A 23,244-nucleotide genomic window follows, 5' to 3' on the forward strand; every position below is an offset into this window, starting at 1 on the left:
ACTAGACCCAGGTTACTGAAGCTTCCGTAGCCTGGTGGGGGGCAGGAGAGGGCTGTTGAGATGAGGTTGGAGGAGTGGGTGGTAGTCTAGTAGCAGAGTTCATTCCCACCTTCTGCCTGTGTTCAGGACCCATCACCGCCTGACCACGCTTGCTGCTCTGGCCAGGGTCATACACCCTTTGGGCCTCTGACCGTTTCCTCAGGTGCTTCAGTGCACCCAAAAGTGCACACAGCGCTCGCGAGTCAGAAGGTTCCTGAGCAGGAGGTCACAGCCGCCCGACGCCCCCGTTCTCGGCTCTCAGGCCATGGCAGGACTGAGAAAAGTACCTGGACCCCTACTGCATAGACCCCCGGTTTCCTTGGGAACCGCATTGTAGAAGGGCCCTTCCCTGGCATGTGCACCCTCCCTTTCTGCTAACCCAGCGGAGTGACTTTGCTTCCCTGCAGACGTTCCTTACCATTTGTTTATCTTCACAGTGTAACGTGGTGCTAAAAAGTGGGAGAAATTTTTGTCAGCAGTACTCAGTGACTTGGGAAAATCATTATGTGATGTTACTTAATCTACAGCTTTAAAGTCGTCCTGGTAAAGAAGAGCTGACTGTCCCACAGAATGGAAACGACTGGAAACAGTGTACTGTTGACATCTACTCTCTCATTGGTTTAATCCCTTCTGATGAGTTTCCTAGTGATTTTCTTTTCCAGCCCCCAGGAGAACGTCAAGCTCTGTTTCTGTTCTGCCTCACCTAAAGGTCTTAGAGCCCACAGACTTTCAGGAAACTCCGTACCCCGCCAGGATTAGGAGTCCGAGGAAGCGCCTACTGACCTTTGACACCATGCATTGACCTCGTTGTGGTTTTTTTTTTGTTTTCCATTGACCTGAAGTGCCATTGAACATTTCTCAGAGTAAAAACCGAAAATTTGCAAATAGGTTTGAAGAGCTTGGACTTCCAAGTCTTTTTATAGGATTAGTTTTAAAATAGATTCTTTTCTTTTCTTCAAGTATCTTCTCACCGGTATGAAACACCTGGCGATGCCATTGAGGTGATAAGCCCTGCCAGCTCCCCCGCGCCGCCCCCCGAGAGGTTGCAGGCCTACCAGCCGGAGGTCGTGAAGGCGAGCCAGGCAGAAAGTGGGTCTTTGCGTGTTTTCACACTTCCTTCTCCTTGCCTGTCCAGAGCACGTTAAGAAATAGCTCGTTTTGTTTGAGAGTAATCTTGTATGAGTCTAGAAACATGTAAAACTTTTAAAACTGCTCTAATGGAAAACAGTTTTTAAGCCATTATTGATGACTTTTTTGTGTATATTTTAATGATAACAGTTGATACTAGTTTTGGTTGCTAGTCTTCTGATTTCTCTCAGTGAATAAATATTTTTTCTTCAAAATTAAGATATGAATTCCCTTCCATGTGTTTCTCTGCGTTATGTTTAATCTTTGCTCATGAGTGAAAGGCGGGCATCCCTGGAGTAAGACATCTGTCTGTCCCTGTTAGACGAAGCCTGCAGGCAGTACGAAGGACCGCTGCACCACTATCGGCCGCAGCCGGAGTCGCCCTCCCCGCAGCCGCCGCCGCCCCCGCCCCCATCTTCACAGGCCGAGGGGGTGGGGCAGGTGCCCAGGACACACCGACTCATCACACTTGCTGATCACATCTGTGTAAGTTTCTCGCTCTTCTTACTAGTTTTTTTTTTTTTTTAAAGAAAGATCGTGTAGGAGGCACATTTCACGTAGAATCACAATAAAGTTGTTTAGATTTTTTACGCTACATTTTCTTGAAAGTACTCAATGGCTCTAACTAATTCCTTCTTCTCTCACGCACAGCAAATTATCACGCAAGATTTTGCTAGAAATCAAGTTCCGTCACAGCCTCCCCAGCAGCCTCCCACTTCTACATTCCAAAATTCACCGTCTGCTTTGGTGTCTACACCCGTGAGGACTAAAACATCAAACCGTTATAGCCCAGAATCCCAGTCTCAGTCTCTTCACCATCAAAGACCAGGTTCAAGGGTCTCTCCAGAAAATCTTGTGGACAAATCCAGGGGAAGGTATGGTCTTTATTTTAAGCCATATGTAAATTTCCCAACAGTAAAACAGTTTGTATCTTCAAGTTAGGAGATTCATTTCTTATACCTAAAGTTATTTTACCTTCATTCCCTGGAAAGTGTAAATGAGGGTTTTTCCTCTGTATATTATTCTTGGAATGTCTACTGGGCAGTTTGGTCCTATACCTTTTTGTTATGTATTCACAAGTTGATTGCTCTACTCTGTGGGTTTGCAAAGACAGGAAGAATGTGTGGTTTGGTGGTAATGTTGGGACACTTGGCCTGGGTCTTCAGAATCCTAAGAGTGTTCAGATGTTTAGGAAGCTGACATTAAACAATGAAAGTGAGGCCAAGAGAGGCACCACGAGAGGAAACACGTTGATATGCAGGGCCGCTTGGTAAAGAGCGTGTCTTCTCCCCCAGTGCTCTGCATTTGGAAGTTTAAAAGATGGACGCAGGGCTGTTCATTCAAGGTAGTAGACTAAGTGTTGGGGCATGTGAGTTGATATAGAGCAGCATGAACGTTCATGAAGTTCATAAAAATACTGAGAACAAGACTGGGGTGTCAGGTCAGAGATTCTGCAAAGATCTGGAAGACACACAGCGGGGTAGATGACCCAGAGCAGCGGAAGCCACAATTCAGTTTGCAGCAGAGGTGGTTCTCCAGTCTGCCTTCCGACCCCCCAAGTTAGCAGAGAACATAGGGAGGAAGAATAACTTATTTAAGAAGCTGAATGTGCTCATTTGGGAAAAAAAACCAAGTTTATTGTGGGACGTTTTGAACACACATTAGTAGAGAGGACAGAGTAAGATGCTACCGTGGATCACCGCCCACCTTCCAGATCGTCAGCACAGGGCCAGTTCGCTTCATTTCATCCCCACTTGCCCTACCCTCAGACTGCGCTGTTTGGAAACAAATCTCAAATGACATCATCATTTCAAGAAGCGGGATGATCTTAAGGATAAGATGAAAACCCATTCTCTTTTAACAAAGACCAAAAAAACAAAGAAGAGAACTTGTTATCAAAGAAGAACAGAAAGCTATAGCAGAGTCATTCATGGTACATTCTTGATACGGAGTACTACATAGATTTTGAGCAGTTCATGGCATTTTTGAAAAGAAAATCCTTTTGACTTTTTCACTTGTAATTTCTACATCACTACACCTGTACTTTTTTTTTTTTTTTTTGCGCTACGCGGGCCTCTCACTGTTGTGGCCTCTCCCGCTGCGGAGCACAGGCTCCGGACGCGCAGGCTCAGTGGCCATGGCTCATGGGCCCAGCTGCTCCGCGGCATGTGGGATCCTCCCGGACCGGGGCACAAACCTGTGTCCCCTGCATCGGCAGGCGGACTCCCAACCACTGCGCCACCAGGGAAGCCCTACACCTGTGCATTTGAATGAGGAACGTTACATTTCTTTCATTGGTTTTACAGTTTAAAATGTTTACAAAATCCATAGTGTTGTAAAACACCATTAACTGATTTTTCAGTCAATGAGCAAAACACAGAGGAGTTTTTCTAGAGTTTAGAACAGAATGTAAATGCTGTAAATCACATAAAAATGGCTGAGTATGCTACATGTATAGTTAAAGTAGACAAACTACAGATTAAAATAAAATGGGCAACAACATAGAGAAGGTAGTCAAGCTCTTCATCTTTCATGGAAGGAAACTGATAAGGTACTGTTTCAAGTTCTGGTACATCAAGAAAGGTATAAGATTGATTATTTAGATGATTTAGAGGTGCCCACCAAAGAGCTAAAGGAAAAATGGTCAAAAATGGCCACCTCTAAGAATTGGATGGGACGAGATTGGGGAAAGAAATGACAAATAATACATATATAATTATACTTATCTATAATAGTAATAAAAGCAGATATTAAAGGTCACAGATGGCTTTTAATATGTACAGTTACTAAACCAAAAACTTTCTTGGGCCCAAACAGTGTTTATCTCACACCATCCTCACAACATGGCGTCCAGAGGAAGAACGTTAAGTTGCAGGTGGCAGTGTGGCGCCCAAGTCCTTTGTCTTTTAACTTAATGGGGAAGCAACCTGGTAGGTCCTGGCTCGAAATCAGCAACAAGACCCTGGAGGGCTCAGCGGAGTAGCTGGCCAGGGGCACGAGGGGTCCGGTGCTGGGCAGTGACCTCCCCACAGAGCCCGGGCTGCGGCCTGTCCCCGGCACCGTTTGTCATGCGACTCCGTGTGCCTGGACGAAGCAACAGTAACAGACTTTTTCAAAATAGGTACAGAGTGAGTATATGAGGCCACTGTTTTCTGATACGTATTGCCAACTTTTGGTCCTTGAAATGACTGAAGTAACAAGGTAACCAGTTCCTGTTCAGGGTAAGCCGCAGGTGAGCCCTGGGAAGACTGTCTAATGTTTCGTATGTTCCAGTATCAGGCCTGGAAAGTCCCCAGAGAGGAGTCACGTCTCTAGCGAGCCCTACGAGCCCATCTCCCCACCCCAGGTTCCGGTCGTGCACGAGAAACAGGACAGTGTGCTGCTCCTGGCCCAGCGCGGAGCCGAGCCTGCAGAGCAGAGGTGCCTGTGCGCGCGCTGCGTGCCTTTTGTTTTCCTGAAGTCAGTGCGGTTTTCCTCTTCCGGGTCATGTGTCAGGCGGATCGTTTTGTTTCTGTTTTCCTAGTGACCTAATGCCAGTGGATTTTAATGAAAAAATTGTAGTATTTAAATAGGTCATAGAACATAATTGTTCATTATTCTTCTCGAAGTTAAGTCGTCCTAGATCTTATTTTTAAAATCTTTCTGTCTGTGTGGTTGCTGAACCCCACTTGAGTGCTTGCCGGGCACCCGGCATCTGGGCTGTGAGTGGAAGGGGGTCACAGTGAGCCCCTGGGCTGGGCTGCTTGCCGTGTGTTCTCTTCGCAGTTCCTGACCCTAACCCAACCCTAGGAATTATTGGATTCTTATTCCCATTTGGTTTTTTAGACGCCTTTGACTTGGCCCCTGCCTGGTCCACTTGCACCAGCGATCTGTATAGAACTCAAGTGGACTCCAGCACTTGCTTGGTCACGAGCGTGGCATGGAATCTCTCTGTGGCCAGGCTCACGCTCCTCACCCCACTTGCTGCCGCTCCACCCTCACGCTTCCCTCCTTGAGCCCCGAGTTCCCTCACCTGAACTCGTGCTGCTTTCTTGGTGTGGAACACCCTCCCCTGATGCTCTGATTTGCTGGTGATCAAATAAAGTGAGAGGGAGTCCAGCTTTAGACCAAGGTCTGCCTCACTCCAAACCGTTAGTGCAGTTCTTAACAGTGTGTCATAGTCATTTACTTACTTGTATATATTAATAGGCCACCAAATAGGGGTTGGTACCTTTCAAGGAAATGAGGATGGAATCCATTTTTGGAAAGGGAATGATGTTAAATTTAATTATACGTTTACATGTTTCCCCTAAGCTTGTGAGTTTTCTGAGGATGGAGACCATGTCTTAGTCATTCTTCTTTGTCTTCCTTGGATACAGTAGGTGTTCTCATGTTTGAGTGAGGGACCAGATTAAATTATCAGCACCTTTCCATATGTTCTCTGTTACCGTCTCTGGCCCTAGTTAGATCCTGGTAGTCCTGCACTGGTAGAGGAAACTTGTTTTTCTAAATGTGTTAGTATAGGAAGCTGCCAGTGAAATATGAAAGGAAGTCTTTATGCGAAACTCAGCTCAACTGGTCACAGGCTTGAAAAGATTCTAATAGGTAATTTTTTCTACATTGTAGCTATTCTGTTCAAGTCTAATTGTTGCTTAGGTGTGAGTGCTTGCTATTTTATAGGCAGGTGTGTTAGTAGTTACAATTTTATTGTGCTTCAAAGTAATTCTGCTAGTAAAATAGTTCAAGCTTACACAGTAACCCTAAATATCAGTGCCTGTGCTGTGGGACAGACAGAATCGTGACGAGTGTTCCCATTAATGTCCATTCACTCTTTGTTAAGAATCTTGGTTCTAGATTCTCTCTATTCCAGTCCTCATTTTCTGATGTCATCTTTGTGTCCTCAGATGTGATGTCCTCGCTGGCTTTTGGTCACACACTGTCCTTAGGCTGTCAGCACAAACAGATGGGGAGGGACTCTGGGACTGGTACTAGCATGGGCGGGGTAGGAGTGCATGATGGTAACACACGTAACTGTCCCTGACAGGAATGATTCCCGATCACCAGGGAGTATAAGCTACTTGCCTTCATTCTTCACCAAGCTGGAAAACACCTCACCCATGGTTAAATCAAAGAAGCAGGAGATCTTTCGTAAGTTGAACTCCTCTGGTGGAGGTGACTCTGATATGGGTAAGTGGGATTTCTTTCATGAACCCCAATAAAATACGCATTAATAATGGTATCTCCAGTGTTGCCTCTCGTGTAGTCCTTGAGTTCAAAGGCTCTTACAGGCATCTGTCCAAGCACAGCAGATCCTGAAGCTGCTTCCCAAATGTCTGTGGGCACGAGAGGGTTTCCTGTTAGGGAGAAAGCACTTGCCTCTTTCCGCAGCCCTCCATGTTCTCTTGGAACAAGTGCCGGGTCTGGGACGTTTGTTTCTCATGTGGGGTGGGATTAGCCCTCCAGTGTTTTCTGCCCTGGTCTGCGCTTCCTCTGTGCGGGCCGTCTCAGCTGTCTGCGGACAAGTCGTGCCCTTCCAGTCTTTTCTTTACACACACCCCAGTTCCAGTGGCTGTCCATCAGGGGGCCTGGTTCCGAGCACTCCTGCTGGCCCAGGTGTTCTTCACGAAAAACACTTTATTCGGCTCAGCCTTTCAGTAGGTTCTGAGTACTGTGGTAGGACCCACACCACATTCATCATTTTAAGGGGGTCTTTTTGACAACCTATATGCTGTTAAGTTCCAATGCACTTAATGTCGGTACAGATACCAGGCCTCCCGAGATGAGCTGCCCTTGAGCCTCCCCTTGCTGTCCTTCTGTGTCCCTCCTGCCAGGCATGGGACGAGGCCCTCTGTGCTGGCTCCTTTTCTGCCCTGCCGGTGTCTCTGTGGGTGGCGTGTGAATCTGCTAGACCCGCCACCTGGGGCGGTGCCGGCATCAGGAGCAGCAGCTGCCGCAGCTCCCGTGCAGCACTGCGGTGCTCCAGGCTCCGTCCTAGGCGGGCCTGTGCAGACTCCTGTGATCTTCACAACAGACCCTGCACACCACGTGCCGGAAGCATCTCCGCCTTGTAGATGAGGAAGCTGGGACTCGGGTTTCCTAGCTGTTGCAAGTTACATAACTAGTGACTTGGGCTGTGGTTCAGACTCAGGAATTCCAGCGCCAGAGCCCACGCTTCCAGTAGTTCTGCACTCGGCATCCTCACCCAGGCCGCTGGCAAATGTCCACTGGGATAGAGCTCTGGGGCATCCAAGCCTTTCCTTAGGGTGGATATGCACGTGCCCGCTGTTTTCAGCACTCGTGCCATCACCCAGGCTTGCTCGTGGTCCTTTCCTCACGTGTATCCAGTGATGCAGAAGCTGTGTGGGATGCCCTGTAGGATCCAGGCCTCCTACAATCTGCTTTACTTCTGGGCTACCTGCTATAAACTGCCAGGTGGACGTGTGTTTGGATCTGTGACACTTCGTGATTAATAAAGGCCAAATGTCCCAGAGAAAAAAAGAGGAGCAGTGTCACTTGTTGTTTGTGTAGTTATCCTAGCTCTTGATTACTAGATTCACTTTTTAAATGGCAACAAATTGTCCAAAAGAAATACTTTAGAAGGCTGACCAGAGTTGCCCTCAGGCTTACAGATATTCTTTCTTTCTTTCTTCTTCAGGAAGAAATTCTTCTTGATAGGAAAATGCTATGTATGAATTGAAGAAGCCTACTTTATAGTTTTCTTCTCTCTTCTAATGTTTTCCATTGTCCTTAGGCAGGAGCCCAGTCAGTCATTAATTCAATAATCATTTATCGAGCAGGGTGCTCTGTTGGGTGCTTTTAGAATGACAGATGGTCCCTACTCTGTGAAAATGTGTAACGAAACAAGTATCTAGCTTTAACAGAAGGTAAATTTTATTAATGTCGTAAGGCAAGTACTAACAAAATTTGCTTTAGTTTGGGATTTCTGATTGTGGAAAGGGACAATTAAGGGGTTGTACTAAGGAACCAGTGGGCTCGCGGGACCCCAGGCACGTTGGGTTCTCACCAGGAAGTAGAACTGAGAAATCCAAGCCCTGGGCAAGCAAGACAGCTTCAGTTCACCTCAGGGCTCCCACCGAGGACATCGGTGCCTTTACTGTGCAAAAAACTTCATGCTTTAAAACTTACTTTATCTGATCTCTCTGCCGTTGACATTAGTGGCCCACTTCCCTCTTCCGGAAATACTTTCTCCTCTTGGCTTTCAGGGACTGCTTTCTCCTGTCCTTTTCTCTACTTCTTATGTGTCCCTAGAAGCTACGTCCTGCTGTGCCTGGCTCCTGGGTGCTGGTTTTCCAGTCTCTCCTCTTGCACCGTATTCTTGGAGGCGTTTCATCCACTCTGGTGGTTTGCACTACGTGCTGAAAACTCCCAAACTTGTACCTCGAGTTCAGCTTTTTCTCCTAAGCTCTTTGCTGCCCTCATTGCGTCTTGAACGTCTTACTGGCTCCTTAAATGTCTAAAATGACTCCCCATGCTGGCTCTCCACACACAGGCCTCTGTTCCTCCCCTCCGCCCCGCTCCACGGTTCCCTCGCGAGGCTCCGCAACTCGCTCTCCCGGGTGCTGTCCCGTCAGCCTCGACAGCTCCTGAGTGCCTGTCTGCCTTTCCGTCATTTCTGAGTAATTACTGTGTCCTCTCGTAAGTCTGCCCATCTGTCTTACACCAGGGGCCCTCAAGCGTCACTACCCATCACAGTCACCTGGAGGGCTTGTTAAAACACGTGCCTACTGGGCTGCAGGAATCTCAGAAACCGGCACTTTACGAAGCTCCCCAGGTGATTCTGACCTGATGGCCTCAGAGAGCACCCCGCTGACCTGTGAGCTCCACAGGTGGAGGAAGGGGTGCATTTTAAGTCCGGTACCTTAGTGTTATCGTCGGTTGAACAATATGGAATTGTCTTCATGTGACCGTTTTTTTTCATATGACCATTTTTGATCAATATGAAGGTGATTTTATTATTCAGCCAAATAATCGCTCAGTAAATATTTGTGAAATGAATGAGTCCTATTCCCCAGGTTTTGTGGTAACTACCAGGCTGGCCCTACCACCCTGTGCTGTTTCAAGTTCCATTCATCTACCATTTCCTGACCTGTACGTGAGGAGCCTGTATCGCATGGTCCCTGCTGTGCAGTCTTCCTGGAGCTTCCTCCTCCCACCCGGACAGTTTTCCCTGATCCCAGAAGTCAGCGTCTGGGCTCATATGCGCTCCCCATCTGCACGGACGGGCCCCCCTTCTGGGGTCTGCACATTCTTCTCTGGGACACTGCTTGTTTATAGCCACCGACTTTACTTCCTACGTTCTTTCTCTTTCAAAGTCTCAGCATCGAGTTGGAAGATGTGATGAAAACACCGTTTATGTTCCCAAATTCCTTCTATTTCTGGCACAGTGCTTTACAAGTAGCTCCCAGGTTGTCCCAGCTGTTGTCATTCAAACTGAGCAAATGACAAAGTGCACAGTTAGCAGGAATAAACAGAACCAATAGGCAGAATCTTTATCTCATCCTGGCATCAAAAAAATAGTTTCTAGGTAACCACAGCAGGGACACACGCGGTCATGTTCATGCTGTTCACGGGGCGTCTTTCCCCCGGATCTAATCTCAAACTCGGATATTTGCAGGGTCTTCTTAGAGTCACCATCTCTTCCCCAGTGAGCCTGGGTTCCTGTTCTGAGGGCAGCTTTTCCCTCTGTGTGTTTTCTCCAGCACTGCAAAAGTTCCTTTCCTTCCCGGGCTATATTATTATAGTACTCCTCCTGTTCTGATTTCTTAAAAAAAAAAAATTTCTTTCACTTTATCTTCACTTAATCGGTGAAAAATAAAGTTGAGATCATGGAAAATAAGAAGGTTAATTTTACTGTAGGATGTTTTTTTGAGACTTTATCTCTTTCGATGTATGTGATTATCACATCTCAATTAACTTGAATGTTTGTTTAAATACAGCAGCTGCTCAGCCAGGAACTGAGATCTTTAACCTGCCAGCAGTCACCACCTCAGGTAAGATTCAAAAGACATTGTTTGCCAACAGGAAACTGGTACAGTAGCAGTCAGTCCAGCAAAATAGGTGTCGAATACCGACTGCACACAGGAAACTGCTCCAGGAAAGCTCATCGTTTAGTCAGGGAGGGAGGGAGTCAATGGCGGTAAATAATGAGTTGAGATTCAGTGAGTACTCGTTGAAAAGATAAATGAAGAAAGAGAGTCAAAACTATTAAAGAGCTAAAAAGAGAAGAAAGCCATCCTCGAGTAACTGTCACACAAGTGGGTGCCTGATTTAACAAAGAAAAACACATTGCCTGTGAGCTACGCTCGCTGGCTTTAGCCGGCCTCCATGTGGGCTCTGTGTTGTGGGCACCTTCCCAGGTGCTGCGTGTCCTGGGGGGGCTCCTGTCTCCCGACCTGCCCTCGGAATCAGGCAGACTCGTCCTGCTCGTCTTTTGCAGGCTCCGTGAGCTCCCGAGGTCATTCCTTTGCTGACCCTGCCAGCAACCTCGGGCTGGAGGACATCATCCGGAAGGCGCTCATGGGGAGCTTTGAAGACAAAGTGGAGGACCACGGGGTCGCCATGCCCCAGCCCCTGGGGGGGGTGCCCGGTGGTGCCGGCACCTCGGTGGCAACCGGCGGTGAGGCCCGGAGAGAGGAAGGGGACCCGTCACCTCATTCAGGTAAAGGGCTCATTTCCATGCTCTTCTGCCGCCTTTCCCAAGAAAAAGCCAATTTATACCCCAAGTTCTAACGGATCACTAAGATTTCATTTATGTGCTCAGAGTCACCTCTGAAGGTTTTAGTTACTGAAACCAAGTCTCTTTTCTAACCTGCTCAGACATGTTAGTAATGTGAAATTTAAAAGGATGAAAATTTTTACCCAGAAAGTCACCCTTTTTGCATCTAGTCCTTATCCGTATCCATACATTGCAATTGCAATACGAGTGCAATTTCATATTCTGCTCTTGAATCAAAGTAACTTACTATTGTAATAAAAATGACAGGCTCAGTATAAAAGAATTTTAAGCCACAGAAAAGAGGGAAAAAACCCAGATCACATCGTCCAGAAAGCTAGTGGTGGTGTTTACATAAAAGGACAGCTTATTGCAATGAGATAATTGTATGCATCCTGTTAAAAGCAAGCACACAAGAACCAGGACTCTTCCTATATGTATATATAAGCTTTCTTCTTAATCCTTTATACCTTAAAAACTACCTGAAGGTCAGTAACATTTCAAGTTTAGTTTATTTTCCTGTTATGGTCAAACAGACGATCTCACTAAGGTTAAGAAAAAGATAAAGAGATTAGGGGTTTTATTTATTTTTACATATATATGTTAATTTTAGGACAATATGAATTTACTTCCTGCTCTAAAAGATGAGCCACTGTCTCCCATCTCTGCTCTAACCTTCCGATTTCTATTGATTTTAAGTGTGTTTTAAGGTTGTCGTATTGGTGACTCACAGTTACAGTTAGCCTGGTTACATAATCTTTCTGTTACGGCGCTTCTTTCTGGTAAGGTTTCACACCCCGTGTTCTCCGAGAGGCTGCTGTGTCCTGAGGTGCGTGCTCGACAGTGTCGTCTCGCTGCCTTTATGTTTGAGACGGCAGTTCGGCAGGTTATGATACTCAGCACGTACTTTTCTCAAAACATAGACACTGTTAGGCTTTTTTTCTGGCATTCGTTGTTGTATAAAAAATAAGACCAGATGTCTCCCCCACCACCACCTTTTTTTGGTGGTGACTCTCTGCCCAAAGAATCCTTTTTTTTTAACCTCGATTTCAGTAAATTTATCATGAGTGTTAGTGCTCCTCACCCTGTTGCTCACAGGAGGGTGTTGCCCCTTCAGGTTGATATCTGCATTCAGGGAAATGTTCTACCAACTGTTCCTCTTAGTTATTTTCTCTTTCTTTTGGGCCCTCCATTTCAGAAAGTTACCTTTTTGCTGGATAGTTTTTGATCTCTGTATCTGTTAACCTTCTCATTATTTTAGTCATCTTGATCTTTTTCTGTTGCTTTTACTGCGAGTCTCTCAAATTTTTCCTTTGCACTAATAATTCCCTTTCCCTCGTGTCTATTCTGACCCTTGCTGTTCTGTCTTTTGTTTCCTAAGCACTTTCGCCCCTTTCATTTTGGTTATCTATTCTTTGAGCTTTTCTTAAACTGGCTTCACGTATTCCGAAGTTTTCTCCAGTGTTTGGATCACGTTCCCTGCCCCCGCCGCCGCCCATTTCTTTATTATATTCTTTTCCTTATCACCAAGGATTTGCATTTCTTCTTTTTCCAGATAGTTGGAGGGGTCAAAGTTGCTTTCTGTTCCTTTTTTCTGTACCTCGAAGGACTGGGGTCAGGGTGAGACTGTTCTGCTAGGGCTGAGGAAAACATTTGCTGGTGACCTGGACTCTGATCTCTTCTGAGATCTTTTTCACGTTTTGTTCTAGAGCCCACTTGGGGCTTCCCTCTCCTGTGAACTCCTGCTGAGTTCATCAGCTGTACAGCCTGGAGCAGCAGAAAGGGCCACCTTGACTTGTCAGGCTCTGCTGAGGTCCAGTAGTGCCCTGAAGGGGCTTCTGTTCTACAGTTTTGTTCCTCCTCTGTAAACTGGTGGGGGAGGAGAAAGTGAAGATTTAAGATTTTTGTCAGCCAGCTTCCATTTCCTTAAGCAGTTTCTGTACTCCAAGGCCAAGAAAGAGATGACGTTCCAGAAATGCTAGCTCCTTGATTACACGTTTCTGAGTTTACGGCATGAGGACATACCCCGTTTTGACTTGAGCTGCTGTAGGTGAATTCTGGCTTTCTTTTAAATGTTACTTCTTTACTTCATTAGCACTAGGGTTTGGATTCTTCTTGCTACCACTTTGCTTCCTTCACTTAGCATTAGACAATCATCGGCATTTTGGTAGATTTTAAAGTTGAGAACATAAATTACTAAGTATCAGCAGTAATAATTTATTTCACTTTTAGGAGGAGTTTGCAAACCAAAGCTGATCAGCAAGTCAAACAGCAGGAAGTCGAAATCTCCTATCCCGGGGCAAGGCTACTTGGGAGCTGAGCGGCCCTCCTCAGCCTCCTCTGTGCACTCGGAAGGGGACTACCACAGGCAGACGCCAGGCTGGGCCTGGGAGGACAGGCCTTCCTCCACAGGTAAGGAGCTGCTGGGAGCCCGAAAGCAGCCGACGTCAGTGCCTTGGTTAGCGCTGCTTCGAACACCGCTTCCGTATTACAGCCTCGTTAGGGGCTTCCACCGGCCAGAACAGAGGCGGAGCGCGTATAACCTCGCCCTCCTCCTCCCGCAGGCTCGACGCAGTTCCCCTACAACCCCCTGACCATGCGGATGCTCAGCAGCACGCCCCCTGCGCCCGTCGCCTGTGCGCCCGCCTCTGCCAGCCCCGCCGCCCCTCACCAGCCGAGCAGGATCTGGGATCGGGAGCCGGCCCCGCTGCTCTCCGCGCAGTATGAGACGCTGTCCGACAGCGACTGACCTGCGGGAAGGGGTCCCGGGGCCCCCTGGGTGGGGGAGGGGCTCTAGTGTCCGGTGGTCTCAGTTTTAAGTGCAGGCCAAAAGCCTGCCCTCCTAGGACTTGTGCCCAGAGACTTTTCAGGAGAGCCTGGGCCACAGACGACGACGAAATGATGGAAGTTTATTTCAAGAGTCAAATGAGGGGAAAAGGCTGCCCTGATACAGGCAGTTCAGTGGATCATAATAATAGTTGGAGGGTTGGAATGTAGAGTTTTTAAAAAGTGGATAATTCCTGTTCTTACATCTGTTTGTAAAGAAAATCATAATGTCTTTAAATCACTCTTCTGTAAATAGATGACCTTTTTGCAGTGTTTCCCCTCGCTCTAGTATCTCGTGTACTTATATTCAAATCAGCGCATCAACTCGGGGGGTAATTTTTAAAAATCTCGTCTTTTTAACCTTTGCCTTCTAAACAACCTCATACAGCCCAGTTATACAATATTGGCTGTCACGGGCATTGTACTTTTATCCCATTTTGTTTCCTCCAAACTCAGATTCCCAGTGATGTTTAAAATCTTGTGATAAATGTTTAGATTTTTAACACAGACCCTGTCATAAAATCTGTACGTTAACGTATTAGGGTCAAAAGGAGAAACAAAATTCTGCCATACTGTAAATTTCCAGCGCAGGCTTTAATTTTTTTTTAAATTAGAAGCACTGAAAAAATAGTACTGCATGGGTATTGTTATAGTTCAGGTTTTAAGGTTTTAAAGGCTTATTTGAGGCGTACCTCGCTGTTATGCACACTGGTGATTAACCACGCCCAAGCACTCCTCCTCTCCTGCATTTGATGCAGCCCAGCAAAGCTTCTGTTCTGAAATAAATCTGACCGCCCTGTCCACTAGCTACAGTAGAGTACTTGTGATGTGAGCCTTTCGCTGTCTCAGGTTTCAAAGGAAAAACTTACACTTTCCTTTAGTTGGATAGCTATTATTGGTTGAGAGTCAGTCAGAAGGTTACAATCTGTGCAGAACCTCAGTGTTTTAGGTTTGCTTTGTGCCGCATAGCCTGAGCTCTCGTGGGGAGCAGCCAGTCCTTCCCCCTTCGTGCCACCCTGTGCTTACTTTCACTTTGATTCCTTGTGGGCAAGAGTTTGTCAGATGTTTTTATTTCACTGAATCTCAAGAAGCAAATAACTTAAAAGACTGAATTTTAAACCCATTATGGTACTAGAGGATCAGTCTTACCCTTCAATAATAATTGCTTGTTGAATTAAAACATTTTTTTCATACAACTTTAACATAGCATTGAAGCATCCTTCCGTAGCACACGGATGCTAATGGTTTTGGGGGAATGCCACCGAGATAGAGGTCTCTCAGAAAGATAAAAACTAGCACTTTATAGACTCTTAAGTAGACCTGAGCTTTTAAGCAAAAGTACTCAAGCCTCTAAAGACAGCAGGTGTCCGGCAACCACTAAGCACCTCCTTTGTAGGAGGGGACCTTGGTGTCTAGTCCCCTTTTTATAGATGTGGATGCAGGTTCAGTACGTTGCCCACACAGTTAAATAAGCAACGAAGACAGGGCCACAGACCGACACCTGTCTGAAGCGAAGGGAACTGCGCACCTGCGTATGCCTGAGGTCCTCCAAGTAAGCCTTAGCTCAGGTGTAGTGGTCAGATCCCTACTACTCGGAAAGCTGGTACGACTTTATAAATACTTTAAACGTTTTAATGTGAATGAAAAACAGTAACTTAAGGTTTTTGCTTAAAGTTTTGTTTAGGTACTAGTAACATTTTAGATTTTAATTATTTGTCAACAGTCCCAAAGAGATGATGCTGGTATTTTTCTATGACTAGTTCTTGAGAACACGTCAGATCAGAGCCCTGTGCGTAACCTGTGCAGCTCCACTCAGGACCCAAAGGGGGCGGCTGTTGACCACTCACCCCTCCTCATCACAGTGCAAGTTGTTTTACTTCACCTGCCGTCACCTGGAGAAGAGATCCCGCAACGGGAGACAAAACCCACGGTCCCGCCTCGGTTCAGAACAAGGGCAGGACGCAGTGCTGGCCTGTGGAGCGGGCAGACCGTGTGGGAGGTGGAGGCCCGCCCGGCGTGACGTGACTTGGCCAAGTCAGCTGTGAGCGGAGGTGGGATGCTGCGGGCTGAGACCCCAGGGTTCTGGAGCTACAGCCTGCTGTGAACCGAGGTGGGATGCTGCGGGCTGAGACCCCAGGGTTCTGGAGCTACAGCCTGGCAAGTGACTTTTTTTAGCACCCAGAACGAAGTTACAGTTCACAGAACTGTGACAGACAGCCAGTGTCCACCGCGTGTTCACGATGAGAAGATTCGTAGTGCTTGATTGAATGTGGGTGTGCTGGGTGATCCTATCTTAAAATATCCATGCCCTGAAAGCTCCAGTGAGATAGTTCAAGTTTTTATACTACTGTGAACAGTTCACCTTTGGATTCAGCCCCGTCGGTGGCAGGCCAAGTCCTCCTCGTTTCGCTGCCTCAGTGCAGTGAACTGTAGTGACCGCGCCGCGTGCAGAGGAGCTTTCTGAAAACTCCCGCAGGTGTTCCGGGACCGGGAGCTGCATCGAGGAGGGTCAGAAATTCTCAGTAAAACCTAGAGCGAAAAACCTCCCTTTCAGTAACTCCCGCAACTGTGAGAAGGTAAAAAACGTTCTCAATGCAGAAGGTGAGTAGTCGACAGTTTTTTAAAGTAACTAATAAATGAAGACTGGTTGCACTGAAACTCAATGTGAGTTAAAGTTTCTCTCTCCAGAGTCAGACTTGAGTGATTAAAGGAATTAACTGGGTCGGAAAGTGGGAAGATGGATACATCCGCAATGTTAAGGTGATAGTTTTAGTCTAATCCCTGTATTTTTACTTTTATGAACTCTTTAGTAAATTATTTTTTTATGAGAAACTCAAAGATTATGGAATACATACACTATTATTGCAGAGTGTCTAGTTTATTATGAAAGGATTCTCCCAGTATGTAAACAGGAACCCAACTGTCAGTTTATTTCCCTCCCCGCCCGCTGCCACCGCCACCAGCGTACCAGCAACAACAGGGTTCCTTCGTGGTACTTAGAAGAACCGCAAAACTGCTGGGGTGAAAACACCATCGGTGCCCGCTGTGTTGTGTACTTTACATATGCTGAGGCAGTGTGATAAAGCTCTCAGCACAGCGGCCTATCCAGGTAAGGTCATCCACCAAATGCATGCTCCCAGGGCTGAGAGAGACTCTGACTACACACGAGGATACTGAGACCCAAACTCCAAAAGCCTGAGCTCGGGTCCAGGGCACTGGTTCCTCTACAGCACCGGTGGGACACGTCAGAACAAGGCCCCACTCAGAGTCAGAGGGTTTGGGGACACCCATAACTGGGTGCAGAGGAGTGAATGCTCAGAGAGCAGGGACGCAGGGGGTCGTCATTCGTTGCCCTCCTTTTTTCACAGTTGTATATAACCAGATGATACATACAAAAACATACAGTTCGCTTTTATTTATAATCAAATGGGCACTATACTTTCAAGTGCCTAATTCCCACTTTAAAACTTCATGCTGCTGGCAAGCCAAGATACTACTTTTTTACGCATTAAATCCCACACTGGGCTTCAGGAGATAAATTATAAGAGAAAATAACTCACCGTCATCCCCCTTTGCCATGAGACTGGTAGCTCTGGTCTGCCAGGTGTTGATAAGAGAAGGCAGCAAATCAGTGGACAAAAATCTTATGGGAGAGACGCCTGGCTGAAATGCCAGACCCCACCCCAGAGGGAAACTGGCCCCTCTTAATCTAGAGTTATTCTCGGACCAGCATGGACAGCACCTAGCCAGCCGTCTGCTGCAACAGAAAGCATTAACCAACACCCGTCGCAGAAGCAAAGTCAGGTGTGGCGGGGGGGGGGGGGGGAGCTTTCTTCGCAAAGCAAACGCGGCAGTGCACACAGCGTGTACAGCTTGTCCTCCAGCGAGGCTAAGTTGAGGGGACTTGAGTATCAAGGACAGAGGATTTAAGCCATTGATCAGGGTGCCACTGGGACTGGAATGAGAGGTGTTACCATAAATTCACTACAACAGAAAGGGGTCCAGAGCTCGGCAAGGCTACGACAAAGGTCTCCTTTTTCTTGACAGCCCAGCCAGCTCTTCCCTGATGCGCTGCACAGAAACCTCATCTCTCTTCAGCTTTGCTCGCTTCAGTGCCTCCTGGTAGATCTCTTCTGCTTGTGCATATCGTTCTAAAGTAACCCGGAAAGAAGGAAGAATAAAGAAAATGTATGTTTCACCATGATTCGGAAAGAGATTTTGAAGAGAAAGCACAAGTGATGGGACAAGTCATGGCATGGGGCCTTGTTTCACCCCGTGACACCCGGGACCTCATGGAGCCCTTCGCCCACGGTGGTTCGGGTGAGAGACCTGTCGTTGCAGGTTTCTGAGCAGAACGGCAGAGTACGCCCATCAAGCTGCCGTGCCCTGTCGCACGAGCTCCGTGAGAGAGAACGTTTAGAAACCCGTAAAGCACTACAGAAATAAGGTCCCACTGCAAACGTTTCCACCTCGATGTGCCTGATAGGCCAGCAGGGCAGGACTACCGGCGGGATGTGAGCTGGGCCCGACGGCGCCTCCCCTGCGTCTCCCCCCACTGGCCGGTCGGTTCAGGAGCACCCTGTCCTCACTGCCCCCCTCAGCGCCACGCACAGGCTTCGGACCCACCGCCACCCAGCCCTCCCGAGGCCGGCCAGCCCAGCCCCGCGCTCCACACCTCTGTGCGTCAGGACCGCAGCCAGGTTACTGAGCAGCACGTGGAGCTCAGGGTGCTCCACCTGTCTCGCCAGGTCTGACGCCCTCTGCGCGTGAACACAGGCCTCATCGGAGCGGCCCTGCGCATCCAGGGTGGTGGCCAGGTCACTCAGCAGCACGATGGTCTACACACGGGAGGAAACACAGGCAGCTGCTGCTCGCGAACACCTCCACAGCTCGAGAGTCAACGTGGAGTCTGACGAACTGCTGTGGATACACCGAAGGGGTCGCCTTGCCTGGCAGTCCAGCAAAGGTCAAGGCGTCAGCAAGTCAGGTGCACTGAGCACTCACACCGCACAGCATCAGTCTGACCCTCTGGAAAATGATACAAGCCTAGACACTAGGTAACAGGGTGAATATTACTTACGAAGCTAACTAATTATCAAAGGAGGAGCAGCAAATGAAAAACAACAGCAAGAAGAAGTGACGGGATCTGATCCCCTTCTAGTCGAGGTTCAGCACCCTTGAGAGCTGGCCTCGGGCCGAACTGCACTACGACGTCGCACCTACCTCCAGGAAGAGGAGACCCAGCGCCGCTCCTGGGAAGTTCCCACCGAGTCTACAGAACGCTGGGGCACCAAGGGCGGCGGGCCTCACCTCCTCCTGCACTTCAGGCCCGGTTCTAGTACCTCGTGATTCGAATTCCGTATCTGTCGTGGTCTTATTTCTCAGTGATATCCCGTGAAGGGGGTGCTCTAAACCCCCATTCCTGAAGATAATTCAGAGCCCAGTAACTTGCCCTGCTCATCTGCTCGCAGCCTTGGGACATGCTTAGTCCAGTTAGAACTTTCATGTCCTAGGTTGGGGGTTACCAAGCATTCACAAAGTGATCCATTTCTTATCTCTTAAGACAAAACAGATGATTTCAATTCAATGTGTTCACCGCTCTAACAGAAGGCTCTGCAGGCTGTGCTTAAATTCTATGTCAGTGGTTTTAAATTTTGTTTAATGCGGTCCCACCGTCCTCTCCCCCCTACATTCCCCTGGCATTTTATGGGTGGGGCTCAGGAGAGGATCTGCGTGTGTTAGTTAACCTGTTCCTCGTAAGATTTTCACAGGATTCAGTACCTAAAATACCGTGCTGTGCAAACCAACCCTCACGTAAGCCCTGCTGGGCAGACCCAGTAACTCAAGAGCAGCCTCAAATCCTTCTAGAAACAAGCAGTTGGGCGCAGGGGAGGGGTGGTCGGGCGCAAGGAGGAGGGTGTACCTGGGCCCCCTGCTGACTATCTGTCCCCATTCCGTATTTCTGGATTCTGAAAGTTTTGCTTACGGTCCTTCTGTTTTTCTCCCTTACCTGTGGGTGTCTTTCTCCTAGTATTTCTTCAGAAATCTGCAAAGCTTTTTCATACATCCTTTGTGCCTGTGATGGCTGCTTGGAGAACAGAAGGTAGCGGGCATAGGTGTCTAGGCACGCGCCCAAGAGGAGGTGAGTGTTGGCCTTCTCTTCCACTAGGAAGGAAATAAGAGCAGTGCTGGGATATAACCAGTACAGTACAGAAAATGACGCAGAGACGTGGCCAACCTGCGCTGAGCATTTTTCTTATTACCAAGACTCACCTGATTGTTTCACATCACTAAAGAAGTACTCCTAACCCTGTACTTTGTTACACAAAGGTGACAGTTCAGGTGGATTAGCATCTAAACTGGCTCCTGGACCCACCTGTGTGTGTTGGGGAAGGGGTGGGGCGTCTCCACACGAACAAGCAGTTGGTCACCAGCAGGGTATCTAAGAATCCAACTAAATTCTGACACCATCCACCCAGAGTCCACAGGCTAACCCCCTCCCCCGACTTCAGACGCAAGTCCGGGTTGTCACCTGTGCTTGTGAACAACTGGCTGTAAATCACAGGTTCCCCAGGACTCCCTCCCTCGGGTTCAATTTGTTAGCTAGAGTGGCTCACAGATTACTAGATCACCGGTTTATAAAAGGCTGTAACTCGGGAACAGCCAAATGGAAGAGGCACAGGGCAAGGTGTGTGGGAAGGGGCCAGGCGCCACTGCCCCAGCACCAGCCCAAATCCCATCCTTTGGGATGCTGATGCCGGCTTCATTACAGAGGCACAACTGATTCCATCACTGGCCACTGATTCACCTTCCAATCCCTCTCCCCTCCCTGGAGGTCAGGGCTGAGACTGAAGGTTCCAACCCTCTAATCACAAGGCTGGCTCCACCTGCAACCAGCCCGTCCTTAGGTGCCGCCCAAGTCACCTCATTAACATAACAGAAGACACTTAAAATCACTCCCAACACTTAGGAAATTCCAAGGATTTGGGAAACTATGAATAAAGACCAAATATTTTTCGTCATCTGAATGACCAAATACGTATTTCTTATAAAACACAATACTGCAATATCCAATTAAATGATGTCTGAGTCCACACTTGGTTTCAAATTTTAATCTAATAATATTTAGCAGAACCAGGTGAAAATAAACTCAAAGAAGAATAAGTTAACAACAAGAAAAAGTCTAGGGCCAATGAAAAAGTTTTCAGGTATGAAAACAGCACTACAGAAAGGAACCAGAGAACACTCAGAATCCTGAAATGGGAAGTCACAAGCCAAATTTAAAGAACAGCTAATCCATTTTTTGAAGAACAGTAAAAGGCTGCAGATACGGCACCTCCCAATACACCCAAGAACTGACCACACAACGTCTGAAAAAGAACAAACTTCAAACACCTAATGCCGTGTGAGAAGAACCAGAGAACAGACCTAGGGACCAGTAACTAAAAGCAACCTACACAAGTAAAGACTCAGGAGAGATGATACCAAAAAATGTGGAAATGGTGATGAACTACATCAAAGGAAATTTTGCGAACAGCTCAGCTGCAAGTAAATGTTTACACAAAGGACTTGAAACAAGAGGTTCCCTCAGATAATCTTCTGTAACACAATTATTAGACACCCAAATGAAAGGGTTCAAACGGGTTTCTTTACCAGCAAAGGTATTCACACCAAATACCTTTCCTTCCATATCATCAAAGTTTCAGAAAACTTACAAATGGGATAGAGAATTTAAAGACTATGTTACCAAGTAACAGTATGACCAATTACTGAAGAGACAGTTTACATAAAACAATGCAAATAAAAATACCTACTGAAATAATATCTGAAGGTAAAAGTGAAAAAAAAAATGTTTTTCTTCAGGTAGAAATCCAAAGTTATTACTTTGGCCTAGTTATATACAAAAGGTAATGATAATCATTTTCTTAAAATCAAATTAGGAGTAGTTTTAAATAGATCACCTTACAAATTTATTTTCAAAAAATATAGATGAAAATTATTTTTATAAATATAGAAAGCATATATAAGTTTATGGATAAATATAACCAATATAAAAAAGCAAAACGTAAGATGGCACCAAATAAATACCACATGTAAAGATACCATATTTCTCCATTAAAAGGAAATGTTGAAACGAAAAAATATATCTCACTATGAGCACTCTTTTTAGAATGCTGAGCAAAAGCTTATAAAATCAGCAGCAGTTTAAGATCCACACTATTGGGAGATAATGTAATGGACAAAGGTCCAGATAAAGACAGACAAACCACTGTGCTCTCTTCACTTACTAACAAAATAACAAAGGTCCAAGGAGATAAGCAATTTGTAACAGACTGAGAATATACAGATGCACTAAAATCCATGTTCTTGGAGAACATTTAAAAACAAAAATATTTACCAAAAAACAACGTATAAATTAATTATTCCAATTCTGGAAACTGTATGTTTCAAACGTGACTACTGAATCATATTTCTGGAATGTGTGTTAATAATTCTCTTTAGATATTTCTACATTAACAAAAGCATGCTCTTTTTACATTTTACAATTAGAAAATATGTTCAACACTATAACTCAAAAGTACAAGGATAAAGTGACAATTCTAGTAGAAAATTACCCCTCATATCTGTAATGGAAATTAAACTAGAATGGCAGAAAAGATAGTAAAGCTTTTTAGAAAGAATAACTGATGAGGTAAAATTTTAGCTGTAATATTTTGTCACTGTTAAGAAGAAAATACATTTTAAATTCGTAGCACATTCAAATCGTACTAACAAAAATATGAAGAAAATTTTTAAACAATATACTTCTCTAAAAATAGGACCATGGGAGAAATAAAAAGACTCCATAATAAAACCTTTAGCACACTGCCAAGTTAAAAGTTCATACCTTTAGTAAAGTACCAAAAAGAGTTCCTCTTCTAACTAATAACAATTAAAACATGGTTCTTCGAAATATTAATATAAACACTGTTAGAAATTAGACAAGAACAAATCAGATAACCTAATAACAGCTGAGAAATAAATTGGGATCGTTTATACAGAGCTTCCCCCAATGGATTACTGGAATCTGAAGGGAGGGAAGCATACTTATTTCTTCAAACTTTAGTTGTAAATAGTTCTTTTCCACAAATTATTCCTAGGAGAAAAAGATGAGCTACCTAAAATCAGTCTATGAAACAAACAAGATTCATCACAGAAATCTGTGCTCAAAATATAAGCAAACTGAATTCTCAAATGCACAAAGGATAAATGCACCAAGCAGTTTTTGCTCCAGGAATACCAAGAATGGCTCAATCTACTTAACGCATCAGTGTATCGAAGTAGGCTTGCATAAAGGCAGACTAAAAGGAGCTTGGTAAGTTACTGGAACAATTATATGCACCCAGAAAAACAGGAATAGGACCTCCCCATCAGTAAGAAAAAGAGCATTTCGAATTTAAGAAAACGTGAGCACAGGCATCTAGTTCCCCCACCCACCACCAATAATAATCTAGGAAAGTCTACAGGGTCTCTGAACCTAAAGGCATTTGCCACCCATG

The 23,244-nt window shown here is 46.1% G+C and overlaps 2 protein-coding genes across 4 annotated transcripts in view; one reads left to right on the forward strand and one right to left on the reverse strand.

Annotated features, from left to right (window-relative positions):
• The window catches only part of NCOR1 (nuclear receptor corepressor 1), a 120,952-nt gene extending 107,324 nt beyond the window's left edge, over positions 1 to 13,628 (forward strand). For 2 of the 3 annotated variants that reach the window (XM_065897152.1, XM_065897150.1), the window contains exons 37-45: positions 1,000 to 1,128; positions 1,490 to 1,653; positions 1,819 to 2,042; positions 4,441 to 4,587; positions 6,191 to 6,333; positions 10,104 to 10,157; positions 10,604 to 10,825; positions 13,112 to 13,291; positions 13,444 to 13,628. In XM_065897152.1, coding sequence (XP_065753224.1) covers positions 1,000 to 1,128; positions 1,490 to 1,653; positions 1,819 to 2,042; positions 4,441 to 4,587; positions 6,191 to 6,333; positions 10,104 to 10,157; positions 10,604 to 10,825; positions 13,112 to 13,291; positions 13,444 to 13,628 — 1,448 coding nt within the window. The remainder of the gene's footprint in view (positions 1 to 999; positions 1,129 to 1,489; positions 1,654 to 1,818; positions 2,043 to 4,440; positions 4,588 to 6,190; positions 6,334 to 10,103; positions 10,158 to 10,603; positions 10,826 to 13,111; positions 13,292 to 13,443) is intronic. The other variant, XM_065897151.1, reaches the window with a different exon arrangement.
• Positions 13,629 to 17,722: 4,094 nt separating this feature from the next.
• The window catches only part of TTC19 (tetratricopeptide repeat domain 19), a 32,295-nt gene continuing 26,773 nt past the window's right edge, over positions 17,723 to 23,244 (reverse strand). The window contains 3 exon segments of the mRNA XM_065898071.1: positions 17,723 to 17,856; positions 18,381 to 18,543; positions 19,716 to 19,870. Coding sequence (XP_065754143.1) covers positions 17,723 to 17,856; positions 18,381 to 18,543; positions 19,716 to 19,870 — 452 coding nt within the window.

This window comes from Phocoena phocoena, chromosome 19 (genome assembly GCF_963924675.1).
Source record: "Phocoena phocoena chromosome 19, mPhoPho1.1, whole genome shotgun sequence".
NCBI classification, from domain to species: domain Eukaryota; kingdom Metazoa; phylum Chordata; class Mammalia; order Artiodactyla; family Phocoenidae; genus Phocoena; species Phocoena phocoena.